The sequence below is a fragment of the Stegodyphus dumicola genome, chromosome 7 (assembly GCF_044657685.1).
Source record: "Stegodyphus dumicola isolate Sdum_Otavi_A_Nest chromosome 7, ASM4465768v1".
NCBI classification, from domain to species: Eukaryota; Metazoa; Arthropoda; class Arachnida; order Araneae; family Eresidae; genus Stegodyphus; species Stegodyphus dumicola.
This window is the reverse complement of record NC_140774.1, coordinates 165,041,040-165,055,522: the sequence shown is the minus strand read 5'-3', so window position 1 is coordinate 165,055,522 and position 14,483 is coordinate 165,041,040. Positions and strand designations below refer to the sequence as shown.

Below are 14,483 nucleotides of genomic sequence, written 5' to 3'. Positions count from 1 at the left end.
GATGGAGATTCTTATTTTTTTCTTCCTTTTTTTAAAAATTTTCTTTAAATAACAATGACATTAGGATGTGCCCTCCCCCCAAAAAAAATTTTGACATTGTTAGAGATACCATTTTACCTATTTGTTTTCAAGCATAACAGTCACCAATGCACTCGATTCATGCCTAAGATGAAATTACCTGGCTAAACGTGGATTATAATTTCAAGTATTTAATACGTTTATAACATATTTCTCCCGCCTTCCGATCGTGCCTTCGTGGTGTGGTGGTCTGCACGCTGGGCGCGTATTCCAGAGGTCCATGGTTTGATTCCCGGCGAAGGCGTTGCTCATTTTTCATCTTGCCTGCTTCCAAAAAAAAAAAAAATACCTAATGTCTTAATCAGCGCGAACTGTACACATTTGTAAGCCTGATTTCGAAGGTTAAATAGAATCTTCTCCTTCAGTTGCAGGCATTATAAGCTGGTTACAGTCGAAAACATAGTGGAGGAAAACGTCGCGGATAAAACAACGCAAGTCGAAAACGTCGTGGTACAAAACATCGTGGGAGAAAGAAAGCAAAGAGAAAACATCGCAGTTCTAAAACATCGTGATACAAAATATCATGTTCGAAAATAAAGAAGTTAAAAAAACTTCGCAGTTTAAAAACATCGTCGTCGAAAATAACATGGTAAAAGATAAAGTACCCACAAATCATCGCATGACGATAACATCGCATACATGCGTTTTTGAAATCCTATTCTGTCATATCATGCAAATGACTTTCGTCACTACAAGTTTACTAGTAATAAATGCAATACAGTAAATAAATGTTTTATTTATTTAGTTATATTTAAACAGTCTAATTCTGTGTATGGTATGGTATTTAAACTCTCAATCTTATTTTCATGAATGGAATTTTCATTTAAAACCCAAATTTTAAAAGAAAAAAAAATCTAAAAAAAAATAGTGCCTCTAACTTTTGAGTATATATGGTAACAAGTCCCACTTCAAGAAGAAGGATAAATAATAGAAGCTGTTGCCACCATTGCTATAGATTCCAAGTGCCTCATTAACTTTTTTAGCGCAAGTGGGCGTTAGCACACAAGAGCTATTAATTTCGTTTTGGCGTTTTGTGTTGGTTCACTATGAAAGTCTGAATCACTTTTCAAATTGTTGCCACCAAATATTAGCGCCCTGCATTATATTTAAAGAAATTAAATAATGAAGAATCTGCATGAATGTATGTATATTTCTAGCAGTGTGACGGCGGTACCTAAAGCCATCCAATTTTGAATAATGTAATCCTTCGCCCGAACATGGGTACCTGCAAGCCCGAATTTTAAATTTTGAATTTGTTTTATTATCTCTTTCATATTTTTTTAAAACTTTAACGCATTTTTTGATTAACAAACTCAGCGATTTCAAAGCGAGCAATGAAAACACTGTAGGGGGGGGACATTTTTATATCAGCGCGCGAGATTGTCTATCGGAAACTCTAAAGATATGCTGTTTTTATAGATTTTGTGATATTATCGTTAAATTGAATTTTATGTGGTTTAAATGCGGAGAACATGATATTTAATAAATAAAGGTAACACACAAAACATTAAAAAAAAAGCCCCTTTGCACGTAATATAAAATCTGAAAGCTCGGATTTTTAATAAATCCTTTTTTTTTTTAATTTAAAAATGCCAAAAAATAAATGTTTTGAATTGGAAGTGTATTTGTAACTCCAACCATAGTGAAAACAAAGGTCGAGCAAGGGCATTTGTGCACACAGTGCGTAAAGATTAAAAACTAAAGGATATTTAATTGATAAATGCTGTTAATGTCACTTGAAATACTACAAAATTGTTTAATTATTAAAGATAAAAAAATGGATGGAATTAATAGCAACCTAGAGTTGTAAACCATTTAACAAATTTAAAAACAATTGAGCAAAAGCTGGAAGCTGAAATAGAATATAAACAGAAAACAATAATCATTAAATCTTAAATAATGATTAATAAGGAATAGCTGATAATTCCTTGGTCTTTGTCAAGGAACAGCCGAAAGAATTACCAACACAATCACATTTCTGAATTGTGTCTGGATAAATTACAAAAGAAAATATTCAAAGAAATTATTTTTTATATTTCAGTTTGAAGTAATTAAGTATAAACTACATTATTACAAAATTTAAAGTATTTTGAAAATTTTAATAAATTTTTAAAGGCAATCATCAAGATATAACCTGTTTCGACTTCGAATGTGTGTATTTAATTATGGCAAAGCACACTCCTTCGTGGAGAACTTTCTAAGGGAAACTGACTCGTATACACGTTACACTTGGGGTAAACCACGAAAACACCCATGCAGCCAGCCCGTTCGCGGGATTCGAACCTCGGATAGTGTTCAGCGGCTTTACCGCTCGGCCGCTGGTGGGCTTTCGACTTCGAATGAAATTTGTTCATAACACTAACACACACACGCGCGCGCACACACACACGAAGGAAAATAGGAAAAAAAAAAAAAGAAAGAAAAAAAAAATGAAAATTTTGAAGCAAAAGGATTAATTTATTTTAATTAAAAAAATTTAGTAACTTGGAATAAGTTTTTTAGTTACTAAGAATAAGATAATCGGAGAAACCGAAATTTCGTAAAAGGTAAATTGCTTAAAAATCGAAAAGTATTCAAATATGACCTGTAAAAGGTAACTTAGATTTCTAAAATTTATATTTCAAATTATGTTTAAGAAAGACGATAGCTGATAATGAAAAACAAAGTAATTGAACAAAATGGCAATGAGTACGACGATCCAAGTTACCAGCAAAGTACCAAAATGAAAGGAAAAAGTTGAAATGCTGTCTATAAAAAAGTATAATTGTTCCAATATTTCTATAGTTTTAAAAATGTGTTCTTTGCTCCGCCAGAGGTCTAAAATAACTACCATAAAAAATATGATTTTAATAAGGCCAACTAATGTAATTTCACAAAAACGTTTCTAATTAGTTAACTCATTTAAATAAATTTAAAAAAAAATTTAGGTTAAAAATTGAAAAATGTGTTCTTAAGAATTGTGTTTTTTACTTTTAAATCGCTTAGTTTGTTTCTCACTAATAGACAGATCAAGTTTGAAAGTTAAATGTCTTACCTTTTACAATAAGCTGGTGCTAGGAAGATAAAAATACTTTATTTCAGGTAGTTGCAGCAAATTGCTTTTAAATAGCGAATTTGTTGATTAAAATTGAAAGATAAATAAACATTTTTCTTTTGCCAAATGGCAACAATCTAACGCGCTGGAGATAAAAAATATTTTATGTTAAACAGTATCGCCGCTGCTCGCTTTCAAATCCCTGAATTTGTTAATTAAACAGTCATTTAATTCATACAAAATATAAAATAAGTAAAAAAAAAAATCGTAATTCTAAATTCGGGCTTTGAGGTGCAGATAAGTTCCGTATGTATTTAAAATTTGATGGTTCTTTTAGGCACCGTCGTTTTCACAACGCGATGAGCATACGTACGTACAGGTTCCTTATTTTTGTATAGAATTAAAATAAAATAAAATTACCCTCCGGGTTAATTTCTTGCAAATGCAGGTAAATTGGGCGTATTATTTTTGTGCTAGTTATAAGTTACTCCGCTTTTTTGAGATTTGTTTAATGTAATCAGAATAATTCCGAGCATATTTCTGTATTATATTCCAATTATAAATTGGAAGTTGGTGGTATCTTTAATTCTTTTTATCGTGAAAAAATTACACCTCATGATCTTAAAACAACGTAACAGCTACAATAGATTTTTTTTACAATATGGTTAACGTTTGTGAACTACATCTTGACCTTCTAAACTAATTGCAAAACAACTTCAGCCACTTTTCAACAGCGAAACAAAATAATAAAAGTTAAAAACTAACCTTCGAAAATTGTTGTTAAATTAACCCAGCCTGTGAAAACTAAAATAATAAAAAAATTGTATTCATCTTGCTTTTCATGGCAGGCTTTCCTACTTTTTAAAAGCAAGAAAAGCAGTTAGGCATTTAAAGCAACTCACCATTCCAGTTTTGGAACTTTTTCTTAGCGGGTGAATGAGTTCACTGACACTAGGATCTAGGGTCAGGAAGGAATTCGCCGTTCTTTCCACCCACTCATTCATCTCGTTCACCCCTCCCTTCCCGACCATCCAGCGAGGTGAGATTATCTTCCCATTACGCCCTTTACGCTTACGCTTACCTTTACGTAAACAAAAAAGAAACAATGTGTGTTAAGTAAAAAACATTTCATTCATCTTTTACGGATCCTAGATTTAAGATGATTTTTCATTCATTGTAAATCTAGGATCTGGCCAAAAAATGCAGAAGTTCTAAATTTACGATGATTTTATAGTAACTACAGTGAAATTAACTTACTAATGCTCTGTTGGAATGGGAGTCTTGGGCCCGAGTTCAGATATTTGAGAAGGCATAGTTGTGTATAAATGTATAGTGCCACTGAGACACAGAAGTGTATAAATGTAGTGTCATTGCGGTATGGAGGCATTAAAAATAATGCCCAGCCGAAAGCTTTATCGAGAGGGTGGGGAAAATTTGTCCTCGGAGAGGATTCTATGTAAAACTTGAACAGAGCAGAGCAAGTTTTTTCTGTTGTCTGTAAAGTTCCCAAAGGCCTAAACCAATGACAATAGCCTTTTCTCTCTTGGACACGATAAAATTCGTGGACATGTTCTGGGTATAGGTTCAGATCAGAAGGACTGGTAACAACAAAAAACTTTTAAAATTGAATTCTTAACCTAATATCTGACGCCCAGACGGTACAGTGGTTAGGGAAGCCTAATGCGGTACCGAAGAGCCCGAGTTCGAATCCCTGAAAAGGCATGGATATTTGTTAATGTGTAGTGTCTTTGCTGCCTGGGGACATTCTAAATATATGGCGAGCCAAAAGTTCTGTCGTGTGGCTTGGTCATGGAGGTAGGAAATAAGACCTCCATGGAGATAGGAAATAAGACCATGGTCATGAATGTAGGAGTAAGACCATCCTTTCTTACCTCCATGTGCTTGGTAGTGGGGCAGAGGGATGGGAGACCGGGAGACCCCCCGGGGGTGCTCTTCCTCAAAATTAGGGTGGAAAGTAAAGTCCAACCTTCCTGAGGCTCCAGTAACACAACCATTCTTCCATGAAATTGCAAGGACAAGATGACAATAACAACAACCTAATATCTAGCCAAGGAATTATCTTAACATCTTGGCGCGTGAAAATTATTTAACTATCAACACAGAACATAAGTATTTATCCTGTCTTATTAAAACTAAATGCTAACGCAGCTAAAATCGTTGACTTATCAGTTACATAATGTTATTACAAGATGAGGCTACTTGCCCTGCTAAATTACATATTAATCACAACAAATGTTTTAAATTCAAACCTAAGTACCTGGTTGGCTATATTATCTCTTAACTCAATAAACACTTCCCAGACGCAGCAGTTATCTAACTTTAGCCATTCACTGACATTAAGGAATATAGCGCGTTGTAAGATACAACGGCGAACGTGGGGAAAGCTCCAATAATCTTACAGTTAAAGGTTGATAGCCTACCTTTATAACCATGCTTTTAAATTTGCATAAATTTCTGATCTTAGCGAATATTGTGTGAAGATTTGAGAATAGAGAATCAATCACAGAGTTTAACTCAAATCTAATTGTTTTAGTAACATACTTGCCACCAAATACTGATTATTGACACTATGGGCATTATTATACAGTGGTTGTTGATACTGGCTGCACTTAGCGAAGGGGCCAGGGGTTTGAATCCCGTAGAAGGCATGGATATTTGTAACCGTATAGGGTCTGTGCGACAAGGAGGCACATACACTGCGAAATACACTGCGAGCCGAAAGTCCTTTCGAAAGTTCGTGGTAGGAAAAAAGGTGTTGGGTATCTTCGGACTCCCCCCCCCCCGAGGTGTTGGGTACTGTCCCTCAAAATTGAGGTCAAAGCTTAACAGGCAGCAAAGCTTGACGATACTTAATATATACCTAAGGGAATGCATAGGTGCCAGCCTTGCTTTGCTTATACACCTGTTAGTAATACTTACAGAATAATTGTCACAATTGTCACTAGAACTCATCCTCTCATATGAGAAATATCTTCTGAGCCAAAATAATTAATAATGCTTAAAGCAAAAGGAAAAAAAAAAAAAAAAAATTCAGTGGTCTGAAAAGCCAGTTTTTTTAATGTACTTTACTCACAATTTAGCTTCGAATCCCGGTACAGCAAACATAGGAAATCAACGGTGTCCTCACCAAGACTCGAAGAATGGGCCATCCGTTTGCAGCTGGATGTCATAAGATCATGTACAAAAAATACGATAATTCTTTACGTTCTTCATCTCTTAGAGTGCAAATGAGAGGAGGCACCAGACCCAGTCGACCAAATCGTTATCTAAAAAGAATGCATAGATCCTGGATTTATGATGGTTTGATTTAACGTCTTTTTGATTCCAGCTTGAATAGTTGCGTAGCTAAAACCTTTCCTCCCCCATTAGAAAATTTTTGGGATCCCGAATTATTTACAGTGATTCAAGAAGGTAGAAAAAGTGAGAGAGAAATTAAGTTTCTCAAAAGCTAGTTTTTTTTTTTTTTTTTTATTATTTTTTTATTTTTATTTTTATTTTTATTTTTTTTTTTGATAATGCTGATTTTTGAAGAATAAGCGTCAAGAAGTGGAAGATTGGACTTGGACTGGGTTGGGTTGAATTAAGGCAAAGCATATTCAGGCTACCTACTTAAATGAAGGAGTGTGTTTGCGGAGGATGTTTTATAGGAAACTGGATCATTATCTCTTTACACATTGGGAAAATCACAAAACGCTCATGTAACCAGTCCGTTCGCCAGGATTTAAAACTAGGTCGAACTACCATTATTGAGCAGTCTTGTCCACTGATCCAAAGATGGGCTAAAAACGACGGAGGAAAATGCGCGAATATGTACAGTATTTATACACCTTGCAACAAGAAACATCTTTTAAGTAAAAACTGTCCGCTTGCTTTTTTTCCTAAAGGGATAATTTGCTAGTTACCTTCACGCACAATAACTATGGAGTTAAATGATATTTAATTAGTGAAATTGTCGGCAACGCTTCTGCAGTTTTGCCAATAGTTTATAAAGTATTTCCTCCCTCGTTTTTGTATGACTTCATGATGTAATGGTTAGCACACTCGGCGCATATTGGAGAGGTCCAGGTTGGAGTCCCGGCGAGTGCATTGCACATTTTTCATGTCTCATGCTTCCAAATAACCTAATGACTCTACAGGTTTCTTTAACTGACATTAATTTAATCCCTTAGTGCCGAAAAGAAATTTTGCAAGATTTCTTTGATTAACAGGTTATTTCTTATGTTTATTTTTTCCTGCACTTCTACCGTTTCATCTACTCCGTCAGAATATATTAATGAAGTTAAGTTTTGAATAAAAGCGTGAATGTATTAAATTTAAGAGGATGATAATTTCAGCTTGCATTACTGAAATGTTTTTTATTGCTACTTTCCATAGTCCTGTGTTGCTAAATTCGAGCTGAAGGGTCATTAAAAATGTTAGCTCAAATTTGACCTGGTTGTTCTTGCTTTAATGTTTTAAGTTTTAAGTTTGAAGGAAGAATAATTCGTCCAGCAGTCTAAGAAATTTAGACTAGTGTTTAGTACTAAGTAAAACTGGGATTGGGATTATTCAGTTATGGCAAAGCACACGAGAGCTATCTGCCTAAAGGGAGAGATGCCTTCGTGGAGGACTTTCTAAGGAAAACTGGCTCGTATATACGTTACACATGGGGAAAAACCACGAAAACGCCTATGCAGTCAGCCCGTTCGCGGGATTCGAACCTCGAACTGAACTACCAGTGTTCAGCGTCTTTATCGCTCGGCCGCTGGTGGGCCCTAAGTAAAATTGAGTTTAACATTATAGCATAAACTGTAAAAGTAAATGTTTAAAAAAGCTTTTAATTGAATGATAGCTTCAAATAAAAATTACATAGCACAGATTTTTTTAATGTATTTTTATTTAAAAGTTGCAAAATAGTTGAATTTGTCGAATAGAACGTTTTTCTCAATTGCAAATGCTATTTATCTGGTATTAAATGCATATATAGCATAAAAAATCTTTCAGCATGCAAAAAATAGCTTAGAACTCTCTCAGCTTAAAGAATTATAAAAGAATAAATCGTTTTATTCTAAAGTTCATTCACCGTTAATAATGTATTTCTTGCTTATAAATAAGAATATGCTTCGGTTGCTTTGTTTTCCTTTAAAATATTCAAATGGATTTCACGAATACGTAATGAACCTTCAAACGCTGGCTTATCAAGAGAGGAAGAGGTATGTTGAGATGCTAGAATCTAATTTTTCTTTCTTGTTTATTTGGAGCGAAAAGGGGGAGAAGAAGATGGTTTCTAATAATCTCTTTCAAAATTATGTTTCCAAAGCATCGTGTCGATGTAAAATCGTATTTTAAATTGCGCATTCAATCTAGCTAACAAAGAGATGACAGAGCTTATCTTTTTATTTCCTTTTCCTATTCTGTTCCGACTGTCACTTTGAATTCTGTGCATCTTCAGATGTACTTTGAAGATAATTTTTGCTTTTGTTTTTTGTTAATGTAAATGAATGGAAAATCAATTTAAGAAAAGATGCGTAAAGTGGATTGGTATTTTAAAATGCATCAATTTAAATGTACGAAATTTGCATTTGAATGTTAATAAAATCTTTAGGGAAGTAATTCTCATTTTCTCACAGCGATACGTACAATACGATTTGCATGGATGACGCTATAGTAGAAAACAAGTTATAAGTATTCCAACCTCTACGTTTTTTCTTATAGTAGATGATTTATCAGAGTGCTGCCACTTTGTTAAAGTAATGGACGTTTGAGAATGCTCGAGGCATACAGAACCACTGCAGATATTTTTTAAACTCTACTACATTGAACTTGTAGCGGTCTCTATGACAATTCAGACCGAAGACCGATTCGAATATTGGCAAGATAAGCTATAAGAATAAGGCAAAATGGCAAGAAGAGAGCTTTTGGCTTAGCGATATGATGTTAGGCTTCTACACGAGTGACCCCTCTTCGACGCTAAAGGTCATTTACCACCTTACTCTACAGTGATCCCGATGGCCCATCAGATGCTCGCGCTGGAAAATAGATCTATATACGGTATACTCTAAGTCTTGGATCTACTCGTATATATCTGCAAGTCAGGGAACAGCGCCCTTTTTCTCGGCGATAAGATGTATGGATGCTACTCAACAAACACCAATTCGATTCTCCAAGGTCATTTACCGCCTTCAAGTATCTTGGGCTTCAAAGATATTCGATTTCCTATCTTTACTAACACATGACACCGGGAGTGTTTGAATTTTCCTAGCATTCAGTCTGTTAGATTATTATTTATGCAGATTAGAAAATAACACAGTAGTTAGAATTATATTATCGTTTGGCCTAGTGGTTAAGATACCTATGAAGGAGAACATAATAGTGAAATAATAATCTTTTGTCTTGTTCTTAATCTCTTGTTCTTTGATATCATGAAACTGAACTCTAAAACTTGTGAAATTGTTATTTGGATAAATTTCCTGTATGATTTTGTTAGGAATATAGTAAAGTCGTACGTTTCATTTCAAAGAAAACATTTTTGCTTATATTTAAATCTATCCTTTACTTTTTTTTGCTCTGTCTGCTGTCACGAGAATATATAAGCGTTTTAAACAGAATAATATTCTAAGTTAAGGAAAAAAAAAAAAGAAAAAAAAGATCTAGCGTTAGTCGTCTTCTTAAGCAAACTCCTCTGTTTTGTAGCAGATGTAAGCAGATAACTTGCAATCTTCCGATTAGCAGAAAAACCATTTCGTAAAATTCACGGGCCCAGGTGATAGGATAGGAATTTAAATTACGAATTTTAAGTAATTTGACTTTATATATTATTCCCGTGACATGCGGAAATCAATTTCTATTCTTAGGTATCAGTCTGTACATCAAGTTGAAAGGGCCATTAAATTTTATTTGTTTCATTTTATGTTGAGTAATAATGATTTGAATTAAGAAACGTTAAGTGACAGTGTGTGTGTAATTATGGCAAAGCCTCGAGGGCTATCTTCCTAAGGAGAGGGATGCCTTCGTGGAGGACTTTCAAAGGGAAACTGGCTCGTATACACGTTACACATGGGGAAAACCACGAAAACGCCCATGCAGCCAGCCCGTTCGCGGGATTCGAACCTCGGACCGAACTACCAGTGTTCAGCGACTTTACCGCTCGGCCGCTGGTGGGCCCCCGTTAAGTGACAGAACATGCTTTAATTGTCAGAATGCCAACATGACTATTATAGGTAATTTCCATTCAACTAGATGTAGTATTCCCATTTCCCGGGAGCTTTCCGGATGGTTGCCACAAACTAGTCTTTAGCATAGAAATGGTCAGTTGCCATTTCTATGCTAATGACCAGGGCCATATTGTTCAGGCGTCATACTGCGGAACCGGGGGTTAGCAGTTTTATTGTACCATAAAATTCATTACATAAATTAAATTAAATAATGGTAGATTTATTCAATTTATTTATTGTGCTAATTTCATATCATCTATAGTTGTAAGCACATTTATTTTTAGAATCAGTTTAATGAGCCAAATGTAACCTATCACACTTTTCTACATTTTTTTAATCAAGATTGAGATTGCTTATTGAGATTCATATGGCAGTCTGCAGGTTAGTTAATGTCTGTCACATAGCATCTATATTTACTCTTGTTCATCTTCAATCAAAAAAAACTTTACTGACAAATATATGTAGATCCAAATATAGAGGACATTTTACCAGCAAATTTCTTAAATTTTTCAGCAGACAAAGATTTGTAAATGTCAATTAATGTCACAGCATTAAGCATGTCTTTCACAGTATGATCTGACTGCACGTTAATAAATACAAAAGCTGCAGCTCCTTAGGTGCTGTACCAATGATGGGGTAAGAAAGCAAACTGAATTTAGACTCATTTTTTTGTAAGTCCTGATATCTTCTTGTGAACTCTTCCTCCAGGCATTGCAGGTGATCCATGATCTTAGCAGAAACACTTTCAGGCATTTTCGGTTTCCCTAATAAAGGGAAACAATAAAACTACCATTGTTCAGCGAATTTACCGCTCGGCCGCTGGTGGGCCTCTTCGTATTATAATAAACTTCCGACTATTTTTTTAAAAAAATAATCGAAATTTTCCTTCAACAAGTTTGAAGATCTAAGATCTTCAAACTTGTTGAAGGAAAATTTCGATTATAGAAGTTCACTTGATTTTAGTGTAGAGTCTTTAGACCCATAGAAAGGAAATCTCGGTTTTGTAGTAAAACAAACGTTTACCTGTTTCTAAAGTAACACATACGATCTTAAAACTTGTTGAAGCAAGCCGCGTTTTTGAACGTAATGGTCTTTTGCTTATTTTAAAAATAATACATAATCTTCAAACTTATTGAAAGGAAGTCTCCGTTTTGTGGTAAACTTAAATTTTGAAAATAATATATATGATTTTCCAACTTATTGAAAGAAAGTCTTAACTTTTGTATGGGGCAATCATAAACGTTTCCCTCAATTCATTAACTTTAGTCGATTCTTTTCGCAGGGTCTGACCCCATTCCTGTGGGGATTATCTTGTCATTTCATGGATCGTATGTGATGTAACGAATGACTCAGACTGATTATGGAACGAGAGATGAGTATCGTTGCAAAAACATTCCACGCTTGATACAGCAATGGGGTATGTTACTGTGTCGCAGTCGTTTGCCTCACTTTGTTCTGGATGAATAATCTTTTTTCATTGGCTCGATAATTTTGAATTCATTAGATACGAAGAATGAATTTTTAATTTTTGAAAAATATTTCGATTGGCAGCGTCTTTTTAAAGCTGTCAAAAGTCAATCATGTTGAAACTAATAGCAGTTTTAACGTTATTAAATAACATAGGGCACAGCAATTTTTCAAAACGCAGTAAAAGTCCAAGGGAATAAGTCGTTTTATCGCTTTTAATAATTTTATATCAAAATAGGTTGATTTTAAATTCAATTTAAATAATGATAAGGCACATTGATTTTTCAAAAAAAAAAAGCAAAAATGCAAAATACGCAATGAGAAAAAGCCGTTCTCTCGCTTTCTTTGATTTTAAATGCAAAGCAAGTTTATTTTAAATTAAATTAAATTTTAATTTAATGTAATTTTTTTGCATTTAAGGCAGATTATTTCTTTTAAAAATCAGTAAATAAAGTAAATAAGAAAGTTATTTTTTTCAGAAATCAGTAAGTAAAGGCTAAATAAGTTATTTTTTCAAAAAGCAGCAAAAATCTAAAAGAGGCAACGGTGTAAACTGTGTTTAACCCGTTACCAGATGTTATGCTTCGTTCCGTCATTTTTAAATGCGAAACAAATTGATGAATTTCTATGAAATATTCATGAGCTATTATAATTACACAAAATTCGGACCTAAACTGGTACTGGTATTAGAGTGAGTGAGTGACGGAGGACGTGGGCACCATCCCTCTACCGTTACGGTTAATTGGTAGGAAACCTCTGTATATTTCTAATGAAACTGGCATGGTTATGTTTTCTTTCTAGAAGAAAACGATGCTAGAGCCAGTCTTCACTTCGCTGATAATTTCCTTCTTTGAAGAAGGAAGACCTGTATCATGTTCACACGATATACATAAAAAACTTCATAACTCTAACGCAAGGCTGAGTTTCACCACATGTTAATGCAAGTTTAGCGTGTTTTTCTTGTTATTATTTATGTTTATGTTATTGCAAGTTAGCGTTTTTTCAGTAACCGACTGAAATGCCAATGAATCTTGTGATTTTTTTGGATGCTCATCTATGTTTCTGCAAATTTATTTATATTTGCCAGTTAATATATTCAACACATTATCATAAAAATTGAGATCATGTTCTGCATTAAAAGTTAAAAGAGTTTATGGAATTTGAAGCATTATGCATATGTTTGAGTTCATTGTTCCTCACACTGCTTTTTCTTTTTCTCCAGTAGCCAAAATGGCGAAGGCCAGAAAGAAAATTTTGCATCTGCTTCTACTTCTGGCAGGCATTTGCAGCCTCGCCAAGTCCCAGAGCTTCTCATCAGACACTTGTCCCTCCAGTGAACCTAACCTTGCTCAAATTGAATCCGAGGCAGATGTGGTGGTCGGTGGCGTTCTTCAGCTGCACCACCCGGGCCAGGGTATCTTCGGATGTGGCCAACCGTCCACGGAAGGTGTGCAGTATTTTGAATCCTTGAGGTGGGCTATCAGTGCTCTCAATCAGAAGTCTGGAGAATTTGGTGGCACTCCTGTTACAGATTCTTTCATCCCAGGTGTTAAGCTAGGTAAGTCAAGAAATTCTGCTGAGTAAATGCATATTTCATTTACAGATTAACTTAAAATATGTCTAATTATAATATCAGGAAGGATATGCAGGCTCCTTTTCATGTACTTCATTGTCTAAGACATGAACTTAATCTGTATTTGGAAATCTATACTAAACAAAGCAATGAAAGCATACGTGAATGAAGTATAAAGCCTGCTAATCGACAGCACATAACATCCCAAAAATTGTGAGAAATTTTTATATTTTTCTGCATTGGACACAACTTTGAATTTTTTTTTTCTATGTAGGAGAAATTTCTTAAGTTATAAAAAAGATCTTAAAACCTTTAACTCTCATTGTTGAAAAGATTGTCTTTAACGTGTCTTGGATAGATAAATTCATCTATTTTTGCCTGTTATGATCTTTGTTTTTTATAGTACTGTAAAGCTTCTCCTTGATGTTTGACAGATTCTTTATGTATTTTGCGTGCGACGTCTACCTATTTTATTTAATCTGGCTTTGTCATGCCATTTACCTGGACGTAGCATAATTTCCTCTGCAGCCACGAAGGTCTTTTTTTTAGAAACACTCTCCGGTTTTCCATACGTTCCACGTATACGATTATTAAAATTTGTATACCACTCTAACTTTTGGAGCAGTAAAGAACATCTCTTGGAACCTTCTCTGGCTTTCCATACGTTCCACATACGGCTTCTGTTTAGGTCTATCACGATCCGTTTGGAAACAATGAAAAGCTTCTTTAGAAAATCTCTCCCGTTATCCATTCGTTCAGTGCATCTCTTAAAGGTATTCCAAGTTCCAGGTATGATTATTCTACATTTTGTTTTATCTGAATTGATTACCACATTTCTTGGCTCTTTCATTATTACTTGTTCTGGAAATATCCCAGATTTTCCGTGCCTTCCACGTATGATTTTCACGAATTGTTGTTAATTTAGTTCGCCCTTAGCCGTCATATTTCTGCCCCTATCTTTATTTGGATGCGTCGTGATCTCTTTTGAGGTACTGAAATCTGTCAAGGTCTGCCTACGTTCCACGTAATCCTTCAATCTACTTCATTTAATCTGGTGCTGTTGCCATTTTTCTGCTACGTTCTTTTTGTTGTTGTTATCTGAATCTAAATTATACGT

The 14,483-nt window shown here is 34.6% G+C and overlaps 1 protein-coding gene across 4 annotated transcripts in view; it reads left to right on the top strand.

The window, feature by feature from the left end:
• Positions 1-14,483, top strand: part of LOC118190517 (uncharacterized) — a 309,842-nt gene that overhangs the window by 217,653 nt on the left and 77,706 nt on the right. For all 4 annotated transcript variants that reach the window (XM_085821045.1, XM_085821046.1, XM_085821047.1 and 1 more), the window contains one exon: positions 13,016-13,351. In XM_085821045.1, coding sequence (XP_085677171.1) covers positions 13,024-13,351 — 328 coding nt within the window. In that variant the 5' untranslated portion in view covers positions 13,016-13,023. The remainder of the gene's footprint in view (positions 1-13,015; positions 13,352-14,483) is intronic.